A 10,112-nucleotide genomic window follows, 5' to 3' on the forward strand; every position below is an offset into this window, starting at 1 on the left:
ATAACCGTGGTGAAGGCAGCGCGCTCGCTCCGGAGGAAGGCAGGATCCCGCCAAAGGAGGCTGCGTTGAATCAGCTCTTTGCCCACGGCGGGTCACGGCGAGGGCACCGACGCTGCTTTATCCTGGGGAAACTGAGGCACGGACGGGGAGCGCGGGCGGCACGCGGTGGCCACGGCTAATCCAGGAGCCGGCACTAATCCTGCCCCGTGATTCACCCGCATAGTTTCCACCGTCTTGCTCGCCGCGCACGCCACGCGTCCTGTCCCAAAAGGAAACCCCGGCCGGGGCAGTGCCAGCGGGGACCATTTGCCATTTGTTCACCTTGGAAAGCTTCAACTCGCTGGCGCCCAACCCAACTCTCCTGGGGCTGGAAATAGAAAACCAGTCCAATAGCTCAGCTTTCTGGGCAGCCCTGGCCGTGCTGGTGGAAATCTGTCCATCTGTCCATCCGTCCATCCGTCCTGCTGGTGCTCATGTCCAAATTCCCACCGCCAGCGCCAAAAAGCTCCAGCTGCGGGTGGTCCCCAAGGGGGCCGGGGCTGCTCGTGGCTGGTGCTGTGCGGCCGAATGGGGCCATGCTTTTTGTTTTGGGGTGGCACAGTAAATTGGAGGAGATTTAGCTGCCAGCCTTGAACTTTCGCACGTGTTTCGCCCTTCTCTGGTTCTTTTCTGTCTCTCCCACCTTTGGGTGCAAGCCTGGGAGAGTTTCTATAGGGGGCTGCTGTAGGAGATGGGGAGCAGGGGCTGCTATAAGGAACGGGGGGCTGAGGCTCTCTCAGCACCAGAAAATGCAATTTGCCCAACAAGGGGCTGAGAAAGGTGCTGCTGCCCCCAGATGGGATGGGGGGAACATGAATCAGAGCTGCTGACTCTGAGCATCGCAGTCCTCAAAGCTTCAGGAAGGTCCCCAAAAGCTGGAGGTGGTGCAGGAAGGATTCTGGACCCATAAGCAGGATTTTCTTGTGCCCCTCTGAAGCTGGCGTGGCCGAACTCACTGAGAAATCCAGCAGCCCCTCACCCCAGAGGGATCCTGGCTCTGCTCCTGGGGTTGCAGAAGGGTGCGGCCCCAATCCTGGCACCTCCTGCAGGTCAAAAGTCCTGGCAGGGCCACGGGGCCGTGAGTCACGCCGCCCCCAGACGAACGGCCCCAGTGCCCGAAACTTTCCCAACCAGGCCTGGTGTTGTCACCAAACCCGGCCTGTGCCACGCTGGGGACCCAGTGTCTCCCAGGGGAGCATCCCTTTGGCCTGGCTGGTGGCACCCTGGGGACTAAAGGTGGGTGTGAGGATGTGAGCCCCTCTCTTGTAGGGCTTGGGTGCTCAAAACCATCCCCGTTTTTTTTTTTTTCCCTGCAGGTTTGATAAAATTCAAAGTGCCCCTGGCTGGGCAAAGCGCTGGAGACCACCACGAGGAGCCCCCAGCACCCCTTGGGGGGGTCGGAGGCGCTGCTGTTGCTCGACCCGCAGGGATTCCCACGGGCAGGTCCCAACCCGCTCACCCTGCCCAGCACCTGGTGCTCAGCATCGATGTTGGGAGACCAAAGCCACGTGTGGATGCCCTCCCCTGAGCCTTCCTCGCTGCCTCAGGAGCTGCACAGCGTCCTGGCAGTGTGGGCAGGGGCCGGGGGGCTCCAAACCCAACTTGGTTTGGGCAGCTCCAAAAAAAAAACAGGCTGGAAGCAGTCAGAGAGCGTAGGGAAGGGTTGAGGAGCCTTTGGCTTGTTTTCCACCAGCACCACAACCCCAGAGGGGCTCGGGGCAAAGCCCCAAGCCCTGCCCCCACCTCCTTTGGGCTGGACCAAGGACTCCTTTTTTTTTTTTTTTTTTTAATGTTTCCAGCTGCAATGATATCAAAACACCAGGAAAAAACAAAAACAAAAACAAAAACAAAAGCAAAGCAAAACAAAACAAAACAAAACACCTTCCACAAAACTCCAGAAACGCTGAGCCCAGCATCCTCCCGCTGCAAGGAAAAACATTGCAGTCTCCCCAGACGTGGGGGGAGAGCGCTCTGCTGTCACGCAATCACGTGCCTTCCTCGAATTCACACTGTGCTGAAAATCGCCACAAATCTCACAGCTGTGTCAGCTCCACCCTACCCAAATTCTTTGGAATCAGGGCTTCGTGGAGCGTTGCCCAGCGGCGTGGGCTCAGTTCCTCTGATGGGAGGAAGCTGCCTGAAGCAGCCTCGCACCCTTCACGCCGCGGACATCGCGGCCAGTCCCAAGGCTTAAAAAAAAAACACAAAACCCCACAAAGCCGGGGATAAAATCCCCTTACCTGAGCGCAGCCCTTTCCGCTCGCCGCCGCCATCGTGCCCCCCTGCGCGGTGGCACCGGGCGCCTTTTGCTTTGCGGGGAGCGGGGGGCAAGAGGCAGCTTTATCATCTCTGATCCCCAGCCCTGCGCGCCAGCACCCAGGTCATTGGCTGGGCACTGTGGGGATAAATACAGGATTTTAGCAGCCGTGGCTTTAATCCCACGCAAAATAATGGAGAGGGGGTGATGGAGCCGGGGAGCAGCTCGGGGCGGCTCCTGCTGCGTGCCCCAAATCCTGGCCGGGTGTTGCCAGTGCAGGGATGCGGCTCTCCAGGATGGGGTCGCTTGGGGATGCCCGGTCCCCTGGGGGCTTTTGGAGGGCACGCCGGTGGCTCGTGGGCTGGGCGTCATTGTCACGGCGGCCGCATCGAGTGGGTCACCGGGTGTCACACCTGTTTGCACGGCCAGAAATAGAGGCTGTGTCACCGGCCAGCCCCGTGGCAGCGGGGACGGTGCGGTGACATTGCAGGCTGCCCTGATTTTCGTTGTGGTTTTACTGATCAGTCCTCTCCCTTTTATTTTATTTTATTTTTGCAAGATGTGCTTGCAAGGGGGTATTTGTAGGGTGAGCCCCAAACCATGCCGGGGCAGCCTGGGTCCTGCTAACACCCCGCAGGTGATGCAGCAGCTGGGAGATGGGGTTTGCACGTGTGCGTGCGTGCACGTGTGCATGCGGGGCGAGGGCATGTGTCCGCCCATGCGGCTCTAACAAGAACACCCCACACCGCCCTGTGGAAGCCCCTCGGCTTCTCGGGGGGGGCTTTTCAGATGGGATGCAGGCAGAGGGAGATGCTGGGGTGCCAGGGGAGGACAGAGCAGCCGCAGCAGCCGTCCCCAGCCCGCGGCCCCGTGCTCCGTCCCTACGTGACCGCGGGCATGCACGGCCCCGCTCCCCGCTCCCGGAAGAGGAGCTGGCGAGCAAAGAGGTTTAGGGCTGATGCACTCCTTAATTCTATCCAACGGGGATTAACGAAGCAGGAGGGAGGGCAGCACCAGCCGCCACAGCCGAGCGGAAGAAATCGCTCCCCACAGTAACCCAGGCGTGCAGCGAGCAGCGCGATTTTCCTGCCCGGCCATGCAGAGGGAAGGGCAAGGCAGAAAATACCTTTGGGGAGGAGGGGAGGCAGGCAGCGCGCTGCGCTCCCTGGGTTTCCCAGCCTCGTGGCCTCTTTTCTCCCCGTTCCCACTGGGGATGTCCCCACGGTGCTGCAGGACCCCTCCAGCACCCACTCACGGTGCAGCAGGCAGAGGGAGGCAGGAGTAAGGTGGTGTTCGAGGGACCCAGAAATCAGCTTTTAGGGTGTCCCAAAGGTGATGCCTGCTCTATGGCATAATTGCAGCTCTGGTGCTGCAGCTGGAGAAGGGATGGGGCTTGTTTCTTGCCTGAGGTTCCCTGATCACAGGGAAGCAGGATTTGCAGGTGGGCTCAGGCACCACCCAGACATGGCAAAGGTTAAAGCCAGCCCCAGATCTGCACTGGGCCTGGCACCTTCCCTTTGTAAGGTGAAGTGCCAGCTGGGGAGAGTGCAGCAGAGCTGAGCCCCATCCATCCCCATCCCTATCCTGATCCCATCTCCATTTATCCCCATCCCCATCCATCCCATCCCTGTCCTTGTCCCTGTCCCCATCCCCATCCTGTTCCCATCCTCATCCTCACCCCCATCCTCATCTATTCCCATCCCTGTCCTCATGCCCAACCCCATCAACTCTCATCCCCGTCCTGTCCCCATTCATCACCATCCCCTACCATTCCTTTTTCCATCCCCATCCCATCCCACCCCACCCCATGTGGCCCCTGGGGACAGCCCCGCTGGAGCAGCACCCAGCACAACCTGGCCGTGCTCTCCGCAGCCACTCCAACTTCTCCCTGAGCAGACCCAACTCCCACCGGGGCTTTTTGGCAAGGCTTTTGCATTACAGAAAACCCTTTTATCTCCCCCAAACCGCCGTGCGGGAGGAGGGGGAAGCCGAAGGGCCCCTCCTGAGCGCGGCTTTTAGTTCACTGACACAGAAAGGCTTCTTCCCGCAGGGGAGGACAGAGCCGCCTTTGTTCAGGCCCCGCTGCTGCTGCTGCGGAGGAGCTGGACCAAGTCCTGGGCGCTGGCGGCGTGACAGTGCTGCTCCTGGCACGTCCACACGGCAAGTGTCGAGGAAAAGCAAAACGTGATGGGGAGGGCAGTGAGCTGGCCAGGGGCAGGACCCCCCTTTCCCAGCGCATCCCCGTGGGTTTTCACCTCCTTGCATGGATTTTTATTTTACGGGCTGCGTTTTGCCTCACTCCATTGCACAAAAAGCCAGGTCACGGGGAGCTGAGTGACCCTAAAGCATCTCCTACTGTCCCCACCCCACTTAATCCCCATTGTCCCTTCGCCTGACAAACCCTGTTACTACCCCTGACGGGATAATTCAGGGCTAATTCAGAGCATTCGGGGTTGTGAGGCCAGGACCGATCCTGCACAGGACCCAGCTTTGGTGGGTGGCGCTGCACTGGGAGCCAGCCCCAAACCCGAGCCTGTGCAGCTGAAGGCTCCCCCAAAGCCAGGCCTGGGCTTCCCCACGTGAATCATTGCCCAGATTTCTGCCTGAGCAGCTCCTGCAGAGCTCCTGTCGGGATGGGAGCTCCACGGCTCTTCCCGGAGCTGGGCCGTTTGGGGGTGAGATAAGGCGCTGTGGGCCACTGATACGGCTATCACCATGGCACCTACGGTGGTGGCTTTATGGCTGTGATGGCAGGATGCCCTTTAGGGCAGCAGGCTTTGCCTGCACGAGTTGATAAAGTTGTTGTGATGCACCTTATCGCCACACGAATTTCCCCTGGCCCTAGGGACCGGAGCTGCCCGTGGGTGAGGAATTGGGGCTGCCGTGTGCTGAAAAAAAATTTGGAAAAGTGACTTCCAGGCTCCTTCCCTGGTGTGAGAAACTAAGCTGTGTGTTTGCAGCAGAGAATTACTTTTCTGTATTCCAGGCTAGTTGTGTAGCCATAACCAGGAGAAATGCTAAGTAGATAAGTGGACAAGAAAAGGCCTCGCTGTTCCGAAACAAGGTAGAAGCTTGAGAAAAACAGGCTGAGCAGTGTGAGAACGGTAAAACCACGATCACAAGTTCTCAAAACATAAGAAAGGAGAAATTAAAGGGTTTAAAAAAAAAAAAAAGTACGCATATGGTATAGAGGAGTGTCGAGTAGCTTGTGAACCTGTAGTACTCGGACAATGAGGAAACAGGGGAGGCGATCAGGCGTGGGGTAATAGGGAATAAAAGGTTAGGATTTGTTTACTAAAATGTGCTCCTGCTTGACAGGACGCCCGCCATTGCAATCGTGAATAAAAAAGCTTCACAGAAGATCCTGTCTGAAGAAAAATGAGATTTTTCTCACACTGGGGAAAACATGCCCTGATGTCGTGTTGCAACTGAGCCAAAGCCGGGCACAACCACGGCCGGTCCCCAAATGGTCCCCAGAGGGACCCCGGGGGGATGCTGATGGGGTTATCACCCCGCAAGCAGGGGCAGAGGCAGAGGAGCAGCATTTACACCATCATAAAGATTTTGCAGAAGGCTCTGGGACGACCAGCCGTGGTGCCCCGAGTGAGCAGCGAGCAGGGCACAGCACGGCCCCATTGGGTCCCAGGGGGATTTTCACCTCCACACCACGCTGGGACGTGCCACCGACTTCCCAAAGAGGCCGTTAAGGGGATTTTGTCAGCCCCCGTCCCACAAAGCCCCCCTCTGATGGCTTGATGGAGGCATTTTCAACCCGAAGCCACAAGGGAATGGAGGCCACGTGGTGTTGAGGCTCGGGGTGGAGGCCGGGTGGGGACGCAGCAGCCCCATCTCCCAAAAGACGAGCACGAGGCAGGATCCAGCCTGCAGCCCCCGGGCACCACGGGGCCAGCACGAGGCCACAAATCCCTCGGGATCGGGCACCCGGGTGGGGATCGGGCTCCTCCCTGATGGGCTGTGCCCTCCCTTGGATGACGTTTGGGGCCGTGCCAGGGCAGATGGTGCTAATCGTGTGTCAGCAGCTGCCCCGCTGCAGGATACGGCCCCGGCGCTCACCTTCCTCCTTCTGCTGACCTTCCCGGCGAGGGTAATTAGAAACCTCCGGGTAATTTTCCAGTCTCGTGATAACAGCAAATGTCAGCCCCTGGCGGGCAGCAGGGCCAGTGGGACGGGATGGACGCTGTGCTTGGGGGTGTGGTGGCCCCTGGGGATCATAGACCCGAGGCTGGCTCCCTTATGGGGTCTGAGAAATTCCCGAGCAAGCTGCGGGCCAAGGATTGTTCAGGACCCTTTGATTTTTGGGGGCTGAGCTCCCCGGGGCAGGAGGAGCCCTGTGCTGGTCACTTGAGGTCACCCCATGTTGTGAGCGAGCCCCAATAACCAGGGCCCCTAATAGTTGTGGCTGCTAATAGGTATGTCCCTGACATCTGTGACCCCAATAAGCCCCTAAAACCCATGTCCCCTAATAATCATGTCCCCCAATAAATGCAACCCCTAATAACTGTGACCCCTAATAACTGTGACCCCCTGAGAACCACGACCCCAATAACATCACCCCTAGTAACTGTGACTCTTAATAACGGTGACTCCCTCAAAACCATGACCGCCTTATAACCATGGCCCTAATAACCCTGTCCCCCAATATCCATGACCCCCTATATCTGTGACCCCCAATATCCACATAACCCCCAATAACTGACACCCCCCAAATCCTGACCCCCCCCAAACCATGACCCCCTATAACCATTGCCCCCAATAATCCTGACCCCCAATAACCCCGACCCTCCTATACCCACAGCCCCAATAACTGTGACCCTTAAGAAGTAGCCCCTAATAACCATGACCCCAATAAAAAATTCCCTACTAACTGTGACTCTTACTGACCGTGACTCCTACTAACTGTCAATGCCTCCTAACTGTGACCCCAACAACCATGACCCCAATATCCATGACCCCAAGTAGCAGTGTCCCTCCAAACCATTACTCCCAGTAACCATGACCCCCTATAACCATGGCCCTAATAACTGTGACCCTAATAAATGATGCCTAATCATCCCGAGCCCTAATAAATGTGGACTTTGTGAGTCTCGCAACATCATCCCTCACCCCATCCTTGATCCCCTCGTGTCCCTGGGGCATCCCATGGCACAAGCACACCCCAAAACCTCCCCGTGCCTGCACCAGCAGGGGAGATCTGGGGGCTCGAAGCCCCGTCCCCACTGGCGTGGTTGGGTTTAGGGGATCTCTGTCCCCGGGGATGCTGTGGGCTCACCCCAAATGGGAATTTTCCCCATTTTCCAGCAGCCCTCGGGCTCAGGAGGCGGCTGTGAGGACCAACACTGCCATCTAGCGAGACCTGCCTCCCGCTCATCACACCACGCACGTTTTTATTGCCACCCCTAGTAATAAAAAAACCCTATTCCTGCATTTCTGGGGACATGAGACCTCCAAAACCCCCATTTCTCCCTTTTGGGCAGCGACCGCCCATCCCTGGTGCAGCGGGGCTCATCCACTGCTAGGCCCCAATGCCTCAGGGGTGTTTTTTTGGGTGTGTTTTGGGATCACACTGCACAACCCTAAGGTTTTAGGGTTTGGGGTTTTTCAGGGACACCACCAAACCCCGGATATTTTCTCCAGTGTTGCCCCCTCCCATCTCCTGTTTGCGAGAGAGCCCCCCAACGTAAAGCCCCCAAATACTGGAGCCTTGGGGTCACTCCCTATTTAACAGGCCACTTTGGGGCTGAGGGATGATCTTGGACAGTCCCAAAACCAGAATTAATTTGGGCAAAGCAGCTCCCCCACCCCACTCGTTAGCCCCAGCTGGGCACCAGGTGCAACCCGTTAGGTGGGGGGTGTATTTAAGGGAATTTTGGGCCTTTTGAGGGTATTTTCAGTAGGTGGTTGTGTTGTGTGCAGGCACCAGTTCCCCTTTTTCCTGGTTATGGGGGAGCAGAGCGGGGCAGCGGGGGGGCCGGGGGTCCTGCTGACCACGCCGCCCCCTGAGGTGCTGGGCACGGTGCTGAGCCAGCGCCATGGCCCCCTGCCCTGCGTGGCCCCCATCATCCGCCTGCGCCGCGGCCCCACGGGGGGCTTCGAGGCAGAGGGGGACCTGGCGGGGGTCCTGGAGCGGCGGCAGGCGGCCAACGCCAAGGAACGTGAGCGGGTGAGGTTCCCCCCCCCCCAAAAAAAAAAACACCTCATCCCCCACCCCAAAATTCAAAGCAGATTGATCTAAACAGAGCGGTGACACTTGGGGATGCCGAGGAATGGGGGTGTGTTTTCCATCCAAATGGGCAACCCCAAAAATAAAAAGGGGGGTCACCCCCCCCATTTTTTTCTCCCCTATAGATCAAAAACCTCAACAGCGGGTTCTCAGCACTCAAGGCCCTTGTGCCCCTCGTGCCCCGCGACCGCAAGCCCAGCAAGGTGGACACGCTCAAGGCCGCTGCTGAGTACATCCGCCTGCTGCGGGGGGTCCTGCAGGACACGGGGGGCCTGCAGGTGGGACCCCCCCCAAATCTGTGGGGGTGGCTTCAGGGGTGCAGCTGGGAGGGGCTAATTTTTAGGTTTTGGGGAGTGAGTGCATTTAAAAATTGCTTATTTGGGGTTTTGTTTGAGGTTGGCCTTTTTTGGGGGGGCTTTGATATTTTTTTTTTTTTTTTTTTTGTGGTGGGGAGGTCTTTGCTTAAAATTGGGTTTTATTTAAAATTGTCTCTTTGGGGTTTCATTTAGCAGGTGGCTTTGGGGTTGCTCTGGGCAGCCTAACCCCCACAAAACATCCCCAAATCCTACAGTTACTACTTCCAGATGAAAATCCTTAAATTTTTGCAGGGATCCTTTATTTTGGGGGTGCACCTGTAGTTTTCCTTCCCCTGTCCAAACTTCACTTTTTTTTTTTTTCCCCCTGTTCTTCGTCTTTTCACCCCGTTATCCTGGTGACCCCAGCAGCAGGAGGATGGAGTGGTGCAGGAGCTGGGTGACAGTGGAGGGGTGCTGCTGGGGGGGGGCTGGCCCCCTGCTGCCCCCCCGTGTATGTGGGGTCCCCCCATGTCCCAAACCTGCTTGGGGCCATCACAGGAGAGCGGGGAGCTGGTGAGTTGGGCCATGGGAAGAAACTGGGGGGGGGTGATGGTTTTGGGGTTCCCCAAGTGTGGGTGTCCCATGGTGGGGGGGTGGCAGCACCCAGGGGGCTTGCAGGGAGCCCCCCATTTGTGTTGAGTTCAAAAACATCCAATTTCTGTCTGCAGAAATAAGGATTTGCTTAAAATCAGCCTCCCCCCAAATATTCCAGTTGCTCCAAAATAATGGAAAAATGTATTTCTTTAAATATATTTCCTTCTTTTTAAGGTGCTTCCAACCAACCCCTAAAATATAAATTTGGGGGTGTCCTGCGGAGATCTGCAAGGGATGTGGAGATGCCCCAGCACAGATTTTGGGGTTCCAGAGCTGGGATGGCTCCAACCCCCCCGGTGCTTTCCGTGAAACTGAGCTGCCCCCCTGCGCTGGGGCGTTGGTGTCCCCAAAGTGCTGCTGGGGGAGGAGTGGGGGGCGACAGGTGTAATTGCTCATTAAAATATAATTAGGAGCTAGCACCGTGCTCAGGTAGCAGGGCTCATTAACCCCACCCCTAATTAATCTCCAAAATAAATCCTGATTTTTTTGGGGTGGCAGAAGCCTGGCTTTGTCTTCTTGCCCCTCCCTGGCTGTTTTATTGCAAAAATTGAATTTTCCTGCGTGGATCCTCCCCCCTCCAGGTGTCCCCCCCCTCCTTCCCCAGGGCTATTTTGGGGTTGTGGCA

General features: G+C 57.4%; 1 protein-coding gene across 1 annotated transcript; it reads left to right on the forward strand.

Annotated features, from left to right (window-relative positions):
- Positions 1–8,255: 8,255 nt before the first annotated feature.
- Positions 8,256–9,920, forward strand: FIGLA (folliculogenesis specific bHLH transcription factor; the record flags this gene model as incomplete). Its single annotated transcript, XM_082779596.1, has 4 exons — positions 8,256–8,477; positions 8,663–8,815; positions 9,260–9,406; positions 9,662–9,920. 4 exons carry the CDS (start codon positions 8,256–8,258, stop codon positions 9,680–9,682), a joined length of 543 nt encoding a protein of 180 aa, XP_082635722.1. The 3' UTR covers positions 9,683–9,920.
- Between the last annotated feature and the right edge of the window lie 192 nt (positions 9,921–10,112).

Source organism: Aythya marila, assembly GCF_965140915.1.
Source record: "Aythya marila genome assembly, chromosome: 26".
In the NCBI taxonomy this organism is placed as follows: Eukaryota; Metazoa; Chordata; class Aves; order Anseriformes; family Anatidae; genus Aythya; species Aythya marila.